This window comes from Labeo rohita, chromosome 7 (assembly GCF_022985175.1).
Source record: "Labeo rohita strain BAU-BD-2019 chromosome 7, IGBB_LRoh.1.0, whole genome shotgun sequence".
NCBI lineage: Eukaryota > Metazoa > Chordata > Actinopteri > Cypriniformes > Cyprinidae > Labeo > Labeo rohita.
In genome coordinates, this window is record NC_066875.1 from 43,239,912 (window position 1) to 43,254,150 (window position 14,239).

The 14,239-nt window shown below is 34.7% G+C and overlaps 1 protein-coding gene across 1 annotated transcript; it reads right to left on the minus strand.

Annotated features, from left to right (window-relative positions):
* Positions 1 to 277: 277 nt before the first annotated feature.
* On the minus strand, positions 278 to 13,903 carry slc25a22b (solute carrier family 25 member 22b). Its single transcript, XM_051114755.1, has 11 exons — positions 13,806 to 13,903; positions 10,676 to 10,899; positions 8,973 to 9,098; positions 8,846 to 8,901; positions 8,631 to 8,721; positions 7,311 to 7,368; positions 6,608 to 6,668; positions 4,896 to 5,055; positions 4,637 to 4,791; positions 2,696 to 2,771; positions 278 to 1,196 (listed from the first exon to the last, which is right to left on the minus strand). Exons 2-11 carry the CDS (start codon positions 10,693 to 10,695, stop codon positions 1,043 to 1,045), a joined length of 957 nt encoding a protein of 318 aa, XP_050970712.1. The 5' UTR covers positions 10,696 to 10,899; positions 13,806 to 13,903; the 3' UTR covers positions 278 to 1,042.
* Positions 13,904 to 14,239: the final 336 nt, after the last annotated feature.

Below are 14,239 nucleotides of genomic sequence, written 5' to 3' on the forward strand. Positions count from 1 at the left end.
AAAACGCTGCACTGAGGAAACTCGCAGTGCTTGATTTTAATCAAAAAATCAAGCTTAAAAATTAAGCGCTTTGTAATTACCAATTTCATACTACAAAGAAACATTCTCACTCATTTCGGAGAACATTTGAACATGAATTAAATGGTTTAATTTATTCATAAATGACTTATTCTGAACATATCTTTTAAAAACTTTGCAATAATGAAATAGAAAATATTCAAAGTGGCTGAAGATATACACAATCTTTTTAAAAAAAAGTGGTATCTGTAAGGTTTTTTAATGTCTTTTATGCTCACCAAGGATGCATTTATTTGATCAAAAACACACACACACAAAAACAGTAATATTGTAAAATATTATTCCAATTTAAAATACTTGTTTTCTGTGAGAATATATTTTAAGATGTAATTCATTTCTTTAATGCAAAGCTGAATTTTGAGCATCATTACCCCAGTCTTCAGTGTCACATGATCCATCAGAAATCCTTCTAGTTTGCTGATTTGATGAGCAAGAAACATCATTATCAATGTCAAAAAAACCAGTTAAGCTTCTTAATATTTTTGTGGAAACCCTGATACATTTTTTCAGTATTCTTTGATAATTAGAAAGATTAAAAGAACAACATTTATTTGAAACCTTTTGTAACATTATAAATGTCTTTACTGTCACGTTTGATCAACTGAATGCATCCTTGCTGTGTTTGCTTGTATTTTCTGATGCAAAACACAACTACTCTTTAGCTTAGCTGTCATAAACTAATTTGTGTCATTTGGAGGCAATTAGCTGTTGATTTTAGCTTTAGCATGGAATAAAGTGTGGCCTTTGAACAACTCAAGCCAGTCTATATGTTCTAGTGCAAGGAAACATTAGCTCTGTTCTAAAACATAATGCTCTCTAGCTTTAAGAGCTAAACTAGCTTTTGGGTGCTGAAGTTTGAAAACTGGTCTGCAATGCTGATCTGAAACATATAACAATTTATCATCTGATTAGTCTGAATACAAGAAGCTGTTCCAAGATCAGCGCCTTCATCCTCCATAGAGATTCAGTGTTTTTGTCCAGGCAGGAGGCTGAGAACAAATTCACCAACTCCTAGGAAGTAAACCACCTGTGCGATGCCAAACAGCGGAGCGATGACCAGTGCGCGACAGTACGAACCCTTCAGGAATGCAGAGGGACCCTCGTGACGAAGAATCTTACTGATGATGAGATGTTCAGAGAACAAAAATGAGAAACATGGTGATGGAAAGACTTAAAGGAGAAGTCCACTTCCAGAACAAAAATTCACAAATAATTTACTCACCCCCTTGTCATCCAAGATGTTCATGTCTTTCTGTCTTCAGTCATAAAAAATTATGGTTTTTGAGGAAAACATTTTAGAATTTTTCTTCATGTAATGGACTTGATTGGTGCTATAATTTTGAACTTCCAAAATACAGTTTAAATGCAGCTTCAGAGGGCTCTAAATGATCCCAGCCGAGGAAGAAGGGTCTTATCTAGTGAAAAATAAAAATTTGTGTACTTTTTAAAAGCTTGTGTAGCACAGGCTCTGGGATGCACATTCACGTACTATTGAATCATATCGAAAGGTCACACCAAATGTAGGCGAAACTACAGACCCAGTGTTTACAAAGTGAACGCGCAAAGACTAAGAAAGTGCAAGTAAGTCAAATGCTGTTTACAAATGAAAACCTACAACGATGTCGGATGATTCTGAAGTTGTAGGAGAAAATAAGATGGAGTTTTTTCGCCATACTCTACCTTTTTTAGCCGGAGTACACAGATGATGAACTTAGACGTGATTCATAGTAGTGATAGGAAGTTCGGATCATTTTACCGACTCGGACCTTTGAGTCTCGTTCAGCAAAATGAACAAATCTTTTTGTTCATTTTGTTCATTTCGTTAATTTTAGCAAAATATAATTAAAATGTTATGTGTTACTTCCCTAACACATCTACTGCTTACACAAATGTTGATCACACTACAAACAAGACAAAATTATAATGCTATAAGAAACAGAAAAAATTAATTCATTGTTTACTTGGGTCTTTAGTCTATGATTAGCTCAAATCACCTCTTATCTGACAAGTTTACGGGTTTGAGTTGTTCATTCATCACGTGACAGCCCTATAAGATGAACGAATGACTCAAAAAAACCCGAAGACTCAAAACAGGTGAACTAATTCCAGTACAGAACCTAACAGGATGTTGCGCCTCCGCGACTGAACAAATCACTCTCCGAGACGACTCGTTCGTCCTGAGTCACATTAAAGATTAGATCAAAATGAACGAATCGTTCAAGAACAACCAATCACTAATTCGTAGCATCGTGAACGTGCATCTCAGAGCCTGTGCTACACAAGCTTTTGTGCTTAAAAAGTATACGCATTTTTATTTTTCGAAAAAAACAACAGATCATTTCACTAGATAAGACCCTTCTTTCTCGGCTGGGATCGTTTAGAGTCCTTTGAAGCTGCATTTAAACTGCATTTTGGAAGTTCAAATTCGGGGCACCAATGAAGTCCATTATATGAAGAAAAATCCTGAAATGTTTTCCTCGAAAAACATAATTTTTTTTACGACTGAAGACAGAAAGACATGAACATCTTGGATGACAAAGGGGTGAGAAAATTATTTGTAAATTGTTGTTCTGGAAGTCGAGTTGTCCTTTAAATGAGTATATAAGCATAATTTTACCTGACACAGTCTGTCACACCGCCGTAAGTGTCCTCATGACGTCCACGGGTCAAAGACTGAAGCCTGGTCTTTACCACTGCAACACAAACACACACAAGACCGTTAGTCTGCAGTCACAAAATTCTGTTCTCTCTTAACTATACTGGTGGTGCTGTAATAATACTGGTGACATGATATAATGTTTGCTGATTTTATTAGGAATCTTTTATGGGAAATAAGGAAACTACTACTTTTAATACCACATATACCTTTTGAGATACTTAGGTTGCTGCTATGTATTTGTTTATCAGAAAGAGCTTTATTGGCAAGTGTGCTAATTTAGTGCACTACTTGACTAAATTAAAGGATTAGTTCATTTCCAGAATAAAAATTTACAGATAATGTACTCACCCCTTGTCATCCAAGATGTTCATGTCTTACTTTCTTCAGTCATAAAGAAATTATGTGTTTTGAGGAAAACATTTCAGGATTTCTCTCCATGTAATGGACTTCTATGGTGCCCCCAAATTTTAACTTCCTAAATTCAGTTTAAATGCAACTTCAAAGCCGAAGAAAAGGGTCTTATCTAGCAAAACAATTGTTTATTTATTTGATTATTTTTACAATTTGTATACTTTTTAACCTCAAATTCTTCTCTCATCTAGCTCTGTGTGAACTCAGTTTTTTTCCGATCATGACAGTTAGGGTATGTCTAAAAACTCCCATGTCATTTTCTCCTCCAACTTCAAAATCGTCCTACATTGCTGACCCAGAGTTTACAAAGTGATCATGGAAAGAAGATCAAACACCCTTTACAAAAAAAGGTAAAAAAGTGATGTTGGACGATTTTGAAGTTGTAGGAGAAAATCAGACGTTTTTAGACGTTCCCTAACTGTTATGACAGGGAAAGAAACAGTTCACACAGAGCTAGACAAGGCGAGCGTGTAAGGTTAAAAAGTATATAAACTGTACTTTTTTTTTTTAGAAAATAACCACTTCACTAGATTTCACTAGATAAGACCCTTATTTCTCGACTGGGATCGTTTAGAGCCATTTGAAGCCGCATTTAAACTGCATTTTGGAAGTTCATATTTGGAGGCACCATAGAAGTCCATTACATGGAGAAAAATGCTGAAATGTTTTCCTCAAAAAACATAATTTCTTTACAACTGAAGAAAGAAAGACATGAACATCTTGGATGACAATGGGGTGAGTAAATTATCTGTAAATTTTTGTTCTGGAAGTGAACGTATAGTATTTTAAAAAATGTAACGTATATTATTATTAATTATAATAATAAAATTAATTATATTATTTTTATGATGTATTTTTATGCTTGTCATGTGTTGTTACAATACTGACCTAAACTACACTCTACTGAAATCAGCTCAAATCTCCTGTGTGCTTCATGTCAGGAGTGTTATTTGTATAATGAATGGAGTTATTATGCATGTAGAGTGTCCCAAATCAGTCACTTATGAGGCTCCATTTCAGTTAAGATGCTGTAGGACACAGACAGCAAGGCAGCTAACTACATTTAGGAACAGAGGAAGAAAACACTGAGGATTCAACTTGATATACACATTTACAGTATTGCCGTATTTTCATGATTTGTGTGTATTATACCCAATCCTGGTTTTTGGATATAATCAGCAGCAAATCAGCATGTTAGAATGATTTCTGAATGAGACATTTTATGTGACATTGAAGACTGGAGTAACGATGCTGAAAAACTTTGCATCACAGGAATAAATTACATTTTAATATATATTCAAATAGAAAACAGCTATTTTAAATTGCAGTAATATTTCACAATATTACTGCTTCAACTGAACCAACAAATGCAGCCTTGGTGAGAATAAGACTCTTTCAAAAATATAAAAGAAAACATATCGACCCCAGTCTTTTGAACAGAGCACATCTCATTAAATTCACCCATTCATACATCATAGGCCATCTCACCGTCCACAGGGTTGACCGCAACGGCTGCTGTACAGCCTGCAAAACAGCCAGCGAGGAAGGAGATGTAAAAAGGAGCTGAACCATCACTGTTTCTTCTGCCCAGGCTATTCAGGTTTGCAAACAGTGGGAAGTAGATGATGGAAAAGGGCACATCCCTGAGGGAGACAAAGACAGTGAACACCAGTGTGAGATAAAGGATGGAGAGAAAGCTCATTATGGATAAATGCATCCCACAGTACGAGTGACTCTGCTGGACTACCGTAATAGAGTGGCCCCCAGTCCCTTATAGAGACCAGCGATGCCTTTGTCCTTCAGCAGATCTCTGGAGAGTTGGAGGGCCGTGGGAGACTTCAGCCGCACAACATTCACTTTGGCTCCGCCTCCTCTGGTGTGCTGGCCAATGAGCTTCCGCTGGGCCTCTGTCAGAGATATGAGATGTCAGAATAGCATATTACTTATACTATTTCTAAAGTATATACACAACTGTTCAAAAGTTTGGATCTTTTAAATAGAAATGAACGTTTTCATTCAATGAGAATGAATTAAATTGATCAAAAGTGATATTAAAGACATAATGTTACAAAAGATTTCTATTTTAATATATGCTTTTCTATTGAACTTCCTATTTATCAAAGAATCCTGGGGAAAAAAAACAACATTGAAAATAATAGGAAATCAGCCTTTTAGAATGATTTCTGAAGGATCATGTGATGCTGACGACTAAAGTAATGATGCTGAAAATTCATATGCTGAATAAATTACATTTTAAAATATATTCAAATAGAAAACTTTTTTTTTTTAAATTTATATTTCCGAATATTACTGTAAATACTACTAGTAAGAGGATCATACAAATGCATGTTATTTTTTATTTAGTACTGACCTGAATAAAATTTTTCAAATAAAAGACATTTACATAGTCTACAAGAGAAAATAATAGTTGAATTTATAAAAATTACCTCATTCAAAACTTTACATATGCTTGATTCTTGTGTTGTTACCTGAATGTTCCACAGCTGTGTTTTTTTGTTTTGTGATAGTTGTTCATAAGTCCCTTGTTTGTACTTTGTACTTGTGTATTGGAACCCTTTCTTTTCACACTGAGGACAACTGAGTGACTCATATGCACTCATATACTGAGGAAAACACAATGCATTAACTACTGCCCTTCAGAAGCTACAGAAGATACTTACATGTTCCCCAGAAGACAAAATAAGTTACATTTACCCTGATCTTCAAATTCAAAAAGTTTGCACCCCCTGGCTCTTAATGCATCGTTTTTTCTTCTGAAGCATCAGTGAGTGTTTGAACCTTCTGTAATAGTTGCATATGAGTCTTTCAGTTGTCTTCAGTGTGAAAAAATGGATCTAAAAAATCATACAGTCATTGTTGGAAAGGGTTCAAATACACAAAAATGCTGAAAATCCAAAGAATTTGTGGGACCTAAAGGATTTTTTTTTTACTTTTATATAATTTTTATACATTCCTTTATAAAATTATTTTAAAATAAATTATTTTCTCTTATGTAAACTATGTGTAAATGTCTTTTATGTGAAATGTCTTATTCAGATCAGCACTAAATAAAAAAATAACATGCATTTTGTATGATCCCTCTTATTTTGGTAAAATATTTAACATTTTGCACATTCTGCAAGGTGTATGTAAACTTTTGACCTCAACTGTATATGATGCAGTTTATGCAATAGGCAACATTTCATTCTCTGCTACACTGTTGTCACATGCCTACACTGCATGTTTAATTCAGCAAGCAGAGCCCTGTTATCATCCATGGTTCATATTCTAGTCAAGGTCAAGTAGAGTGCATTGCACTGTGGGATGCAACATTACACGAAGTGTGCTCTGTTGTGCATGCCACATTTGCCAAAAATATTACATCATTCAGTATTACGTGCATACAGACATTTTGTATCTTGCACATATTGCACACTGCAGAATAGCATGATCTTTCACCTATTCTGCCGGCATCCTGCAACTGGATCTTTAGCATCTCCATAGGAGTGGTTATAATCACCTGCCAAAACACAAACCGCGTACAGACAGAAGTTACTGTTTCCATTTAAGACATTTCGGTTTAAGAGCAGATATGTGGTGATTATTACACACAAATGCATGTTATTTGAGCTGTAAAGGCATGTAAACTGTCCTTTTGAGATGGGGTCAGTAATTGATAGAATAATTTCTGAAGGATCATGTGACACTGACTGGAGTGATGATGCTGAAAATTCAGCTTTGCATCACAGAAATAAATTACATTTTAAAATATATTAACATAGAAAACAGTTTTTAAAATTTTTAATAATATTTTACTGCATTTTTGATCAAATAAATGCAGCTTTGGTGTGCATAAGAGCATTCTTTCCGAAACATTAAAATCTTACAGACCCCAAACTTTTTCTGACTATCATTTCTCATATTTCTAAATAGATCTGGAAAACATACGCTTGTACATTCTGCCCATCTGATTTAATGTTTCATGAAAGAAAGAAAACAAAATGGTTTTGCAATGACAAATTTGCATTTTGGGTGCACTGTGCTCCTTCTTAGCTGTACTTACGCCAGAACATTACTTTAAGAAACTCATTACTTTCAGAAAAATAAGCTGTTTTGTGTGTGTGAGGAATGTGGGTCCTACGAGTGCAGCAGAGACACTAACTTGGCAGGTACCGGCACCGCAGCCAGCTAACATTTCTCTAACCAACGTCAGCTTCTGTCTGGGAGAGAGCCAGAAAAACAGAAAGATAAAAAGGGAGAAAGAAAGAGGAAGAGAGCATTATTTTTAGATGTCGATAAGACAGTTTCCTCTTGTTTCCTGTAAACAAGTAGCTTTGGGGTCCGACCCTTTCCGTGTGATGACATCACACCCAAACACACACACTCACACACTTATTTCAATAATTCATCAGTTCATTGCAGTCTACTGGACTCTATTAATCAATAATTTAGAAATCTAGCTATTAGTCACCACCGAGATGCTCACCACAGCTCCAGGTACTCAAGGTGTACTGAGTTATACTGCAATATCTATCCATAATGCAGAAGCTTATGGGCGGCTTTTATCAGATTGTCTCTGTTTTTAAAACTCTGTGAGCAAATCCAGAGGCTGTGTGGATTCTTTCCTTGACAAAATAAGAAGTGGATGTGAGATTTCATCCAACCTAAATTATGCCCTGAGCCAAAAAGGAATAAATTAAAAAATGAGCATTGCTCTTTCTAAATCAGTGCAACTGTTAAATAACTTATGAGACCCCCATTACATCCCACCACTGAGCACATTCACGGCAAATGAGCAAATTTATTCATTTTAATGAATACGGATCGCTGAAACTATATAATGAAGGTTTATTCCGAAAGGTTGAACTCTGGTTGGGCAAAAGGCTAATTCCATAATTGTTAGGTTGTTGCAAATTGTGTTTGTAATGACAATTTCTGTTCACCAAGCCATGTATTTTAAAGTGATATGTTTTTAAATTCTTTGTTATTCACTAAATTTGGCTGAAAAGAGCTATATTTAGTGCTGTGACAATTTAAAACATAAAACGTAAAATATAATTACATAATATAATACAAATAATTTATAATATAACATACATGAAAATATAATAAAATTGCATATATAAAAAATATAATAATGTTATTTTATATATACAATTCTGGTCTTGAGAACCAAATTAAAAAATGCATATTAGAATGATTTCTGAAGGATCATGTGACACTGAAGACGGGAGTAATGATGCTGAAAATTCAGCTTTGGATCACAGAAATAAATTACACTTTCAAATATATTTAAATAGAAAGGCATTATTTTAAATTGTAAAAATATTACTGTTTTTACTGTAACGTCTCTCAAAGTCTTAAACAGTGCAGAATTCAATTTTAAGTATCTAAGCAAGAGAATTAAGTCAGAAAAAAAGCTATGTTTGTTGTTTTCCACCCATGCATTTATATAAGAAGTTGAGAGTGTTTTTATTCTCACCCATCCTTGGAGAGCTGGTGTCTGAAAAAATCATTGGCAGCCAGTTTGATGGCCTTTTCTGGAGTTACCAGAGTCAGATTAACCGCAGCTCCTAGAAATCAAAGTGTGAAGGAGGGATATCAAGAAGTAAAAGGGAATAGATAATGGAGTTTTTCCAAGCATGAACAATTCTGAATGATTTAAACCAACACAGACATTGTGAAACAGTGCATCACCTCTGTACATCCCACAGAATCCCTCCGATCGGATGGTTTTTATCAGACAATCAGACCTGTGAATGAAACACAAAATTCCAAACATGTACACAAGCAAAGGCGTTCCTAAAAAGAGCATGAAACATACATGCTAGTGTAGATCCGAGATCCGTTTTGCTGGTTTTGGAGGCGTGTTTTTGCCAGATCAATTGGAAAGACACAAGTGACGCCAATCAATCCAGCAATGCCTCCGTTGATGAGTTTAGCTGGCAGGCTGAAATAACATTACAGATTACTCTAGGATACAGAAATCACATTAAAGGTAAAGCTGATCATTTTTTTCAGTGTTAAATATTTCAATCTTGCTTTTGTATATTTGTGTAGTTTATATTTACGGTCCAGTGTACACCAGTCAAAAGTCTTTGAACAGTATGATTTTTAATGTTTTTTTATAGAAGTGTCTTCTGCTCACCAAGCCTGCATTTATTTGATCCAAAGTACAGCAAAAACAGTAAAAAACTGAAACATTTTTATTTAAAATAACTGTTTTTTCTATGTAAATATATTTTAAAATGTAATTTATTCCTGTGATTTCAAAGCTGATTTTTTTAGCATCATTACTCCAGTCACATAATCCTTCAGAAATCATTCTAATATTCTGATTTACTGCTCAAAAAACATTTGGGTTCAAGTGCGTAGTGCTGAAACAGAAAACTTATGTAAGTCAGTGAATGGAGCAGACGAGCGGTTTTGTTTACTACACACACTGAAGAGCACGTGACGCTTGCGGTGATTTCAGCGTCTGTCGTCTCACTAAATGAGGACATAAATACATAAATTAAGTATGCATTCAAATAATTATACATGCTAAAACACAGAATTTGATAACAATAAAACATGTGGTGAGAAAAAATAAAAGCTTTCATAGGGCCCTAAACATGTCATTTTTGTTAAACCTTTTTTCATGATTTTAATTAATTAGACATGCTCTTTGGTTAATAAAATTTAATTAAACCATCAAAAAGGGGTTGAGAAAAATTAAAACAAGAAAAATGGAATTTGGGAAAAAATAAAACAGATTTTATAGGCCTTAATCTTAGGGGCTTAATTTGAAGTCACGGGGGGGACATAAAAATGGCTATAACTGCACAAGCATTTGAATGTGCACGGTCTTGGTTCGAAGTGCCACAGGTGTCTATAAGGACATTTGCGTATAAACATGGCCAACATTGGCGACAAATTTTGAGCACCTGTTAGACAAGGTTAACGGAGGCCGATCACAACGAAACTCGGTGGGCCCGTTCGACTCATTTTTCAAGAGCATAAACAATTGTACGTTGCGCATTTTTCGCACATACATGCGATATTCATATCATATGATAGAACTCCTCATTCCGGACAACTTTGCCTCTAGAACCACTGCTGTCAATCAAATTGTTTGTTAAATGATTGAGAAGATATAAAAAACCTACTTTTGTGAACTAGTCCTTGGTTTTTCAATCTGGAAAAACCACTGCACTACAGCTTTCTAAAAGTATTAATTAATATATATATATATATATTAGAATGATTTCTGAAGGATCATGTGACACTAAAGACTGGAGTAATGATGCTAAAAATTCAACTTTGCATAACAGGAATAAATTAATTTTAAAATATATTAAAATAGAAAGTAGTTATTTTAAATAGTAAAAAAAAACTTCTGCTTTTTTTTTTGGATTAAATAAATGCATGCTTGGTGAGCAGAAGAGAATCCGTTGAAAAACATTAATAATCTTACTGTTAAAAAACTCAACTATATCAACTATATTTTTTACAGTGAGTAGCCATTTCCCTCTAAATAAAACTCACCTGATCTGCTTGTCAGCCATTTAAAGCAAAGCAATCAGTGACAAAGAGCAGATATAGTGGAATCACATTTGCACATATTTTGAGTGTCAAAAACTTGTTAATCTAAATTAATTTGTGCAGCTGATGTTGAAGTTGAACACATTTTTATTACTGCTCCAGTTTGTAGTCATCAGGAATGTCCAACATGCCCAGAGAGAACATGGAGATGATCAGGACTTGAACACCTAGAAAAATCATAATAAAACTCACAAACACTACCATACCAGTTAGAATTCAATACATTTTTTTAAAAAAATATATTCAATGCTTTAATGCAAATTTGCTTCTTAAGAAAACTAATCTTTTTTAAGGCATGTTTGTACAAATATTTGTACAGAACCACATTAAGAAAATGATATTTTTGTAGTGCTGCATGAAAACTCTGCTCAAGGATATAGAGTGAGTTTCTGTAACCATGGCAACTGCTGACTACACTACAAACATCACAATGTTTTCTGGACTTCAAAACCATGTGCAGCGAATTCAGGGAATCGACACTTCAGAGTGGCAGGATGCGGGATCAAAGATGGACTGTGACAGCAGTGCAGACGCCATCAAAGCCGCTCACGTTCACTCTGGCCTGCACTAGCCTCCATTAGTGAAAACGCAGCACAGTAAGAATCAAAATAATACCAGAGACAATGGCAGGATATGCTCGGTTCTCTATTCTGTATTCAGAGAGGATCTCTCTAGAGGCGCTGTGGTGTGTGAAAGCTTGATAAAAGCAGATTTTTGTGTGTGTGATGGGAAAATGACTTGTGACACTCTTGCTTTTGTTCATCCTTCTTAATTCTGCTCATTGAAATGATACTCATCTGACCCAGCCTTAATCTTTGTGCTTTTTATGAATAATACAACCATTTCACTCTGTTTCTGTGTGTGCGAGAGAGAAAGAGGGGCGTTACATAACTTAATGAGTTATGAATCTAAAATCCACATGAATTATTGCTACTTTCCACAAGCAATGTAAAAAATACACCTTGAAACTCTTGAAAAATTCAGTGAAACTTGGTTTCTTATTCAACACAGTGTGAAAGATGAAAAGAGGTGAAGTAGTAAAGTCCCAGCTAAACCTTCAGAAAATGTTGTTTTTTCACCTTAAGAGGTCAAACTAAATATTACACGTTGTTTTTTCCCAAGTCTTGCCTGAATATCTAAATTACAGTTTAAAACCCTGATTGTGATGTTTTATTATTCACTAACATTAACTAACATAAAACTTAAACATATTAAATGAATATTGTAGATAAGTGTAGATAAGTTTATGTCTTCATAGGAACAGATGTGAAGAAATTTACACTGTAAAACATTTTTACCAGTTTCAAAAGTTAAATCAACTACAATAAAGTGAGTTAAAATGACTTGTATTTTTAAGTTGATTTAACTTATTAGTTGAAATTACTTGTACTTTTAAGTTGATTTAACTTAAAATTTTAAGGCAGCTGCTTAGCTAAGTTTTTAAGTTGAAACTGGTGAAAACTTTTTACAGTGTAGCATTACATCACTTACTCACCCATGGATACTCTGCAGTGAATGGGTGCCGTCAGAAGAAGGGTCCAAACAGCTGATAAAAACATCACAATAATCCACAAGTAATCCACACCACTCCAGTCTATCAATTAACATCTTGCGAAGCAAAAAACTGCAGGTTTCTAAGAAACAAATTCATCATTCTTAACTTTAAACCATTACTTCTGACCATAATAACATTTTCTACAGTGGAAGAAGTTGTCTTGTCTGAATTTAGATAGAAATATGCACAGACCAAGCACTGCTTACAAGCAAAAAACAGTTCTAAACAAGTATTTCAGTGGATTTTTATGTGAGAAGACAAAAGCAGAAGGGCTTTTTCACTGGAAGAAGCATTATTATGGATTATGGAATTTTGGCAGTAGGGATGGTTTAAAGTTAAAAACACCTTAATAATGGATTTGTTTCTTACAAACATGCAGCTTTTCACTTCACAAGATTTCAATTGTTGGACTGGAGTGGTGTGGATTACTTGTGGATTACTGTGATGTTTTTATCAGCTGTTTAGACTCTCATTCTGATGGCACCCATTCACTGCATTAGCAAGCAAGTTATGTAATGCTAAATTTCTCCTACTCCGTTCTGATAAAGAAATAAACTCATTTACATTTTGCCTGAGGGTGAGTAAAAAATATTAAGCTTTAATATCAGCCTACATATAAGGCTAAATTTTACTCAGTATGGGTTAGTTATTGTATGTATTAAGTTACAGTTTTTGCCATATATTACAGAAAAAAATAATTGGTGCATTACATTTGTGCATTTAGCAGATATTTATATCCAAGGAGACTTAAAGTGCATTCAAGCAATAGATTTAATCTAAGCATTGTTTTAGAATCAAAGCCAAGATCTTTGCATTGAGCACAATGTTAACAGCTGAGTTAGAGTTTAACACATCTAACAGTTCTCTCTCTAATGAACAGAATTTGTACTTTCAGTGCTTCCAAAATAATGGGAAAGTGCCAGTTAAGATATGCAAAAGCAGAAAAAAGTCATCAAATACAGGTGCAACGTTTTGTGCATCAGTTTTCAATTTCCTTTTAATAATAGCCTAAAAATGTCTCCAGTTTACAAGCTAACAAAAACATGGCAACAGCAACACTGGTGGCTGATAAAGTGTTTTGTGGCTGAAGCTCCAGCACAGCATTTCATTTAAAAGTCATGATTGACAAGTGAGGATTTGTGGCAGTTCTGTTAAGATGGCTCCTTAAAAAGTACAAATGAAAAACTTTCCATAAAGTAGCTTTTTTAGAGGAACTTGTACATTAAAACTGTTTCTTAAAAAGAGAGAAATAACAAAAAAAACACCCTCTTAATATCAAACAACAGCAATTCAGAATCAAATGGAAACCAGCTTTCTCTTCAGAGCAAGATAAAGTCTGTAATTCTCAAAATGAACTCATTATTTCTCATCATATTTGTCCAAAATCTGATCCATCTGATTTGAGCTGCTGTTTGCAATCATATAACCATTCACAGCTCTAAACAATCATCTCATTTGTATCTGTTCTTATTAATTCTAAAAACTAGGAGAAACATTTGAGGCCAAGTTGATACTTACCTGAAACCCAACCGAGATCTTCATTAAGTCTCCTGAGCTATGAACGAGCAACACTGAGCGACAAATTTTTCTTCTGGGTAAAGGCTTTGAGGTTTTTTATTCTGTGCACTACAGCTGAAACAAGACTGTTGAATGATGTGACAAATAAAACTCTGGCAAAGCCAGCAGACTCACATTTATCCTGAATCCACAGGCAGCCTCCACAATGCATCCCATTGAGAGATTATGTTCAGAAACCCAAAACCAGCCATTGATAAGCTTACAGGAACAGAGGCTGCTAGTGTACAAGGCAGGTAAGAGAGAAAGTAAATATAAGGGTGTTCAAAGGGGACAGAGAGAGAAAAGACATGGGAGGGAAGATGAGAAGATGAGAGCAGAGCCCTGAACACGTCTCACAGACATTAGCCTTCAATATTCTATCTGCTTTTCTTTTC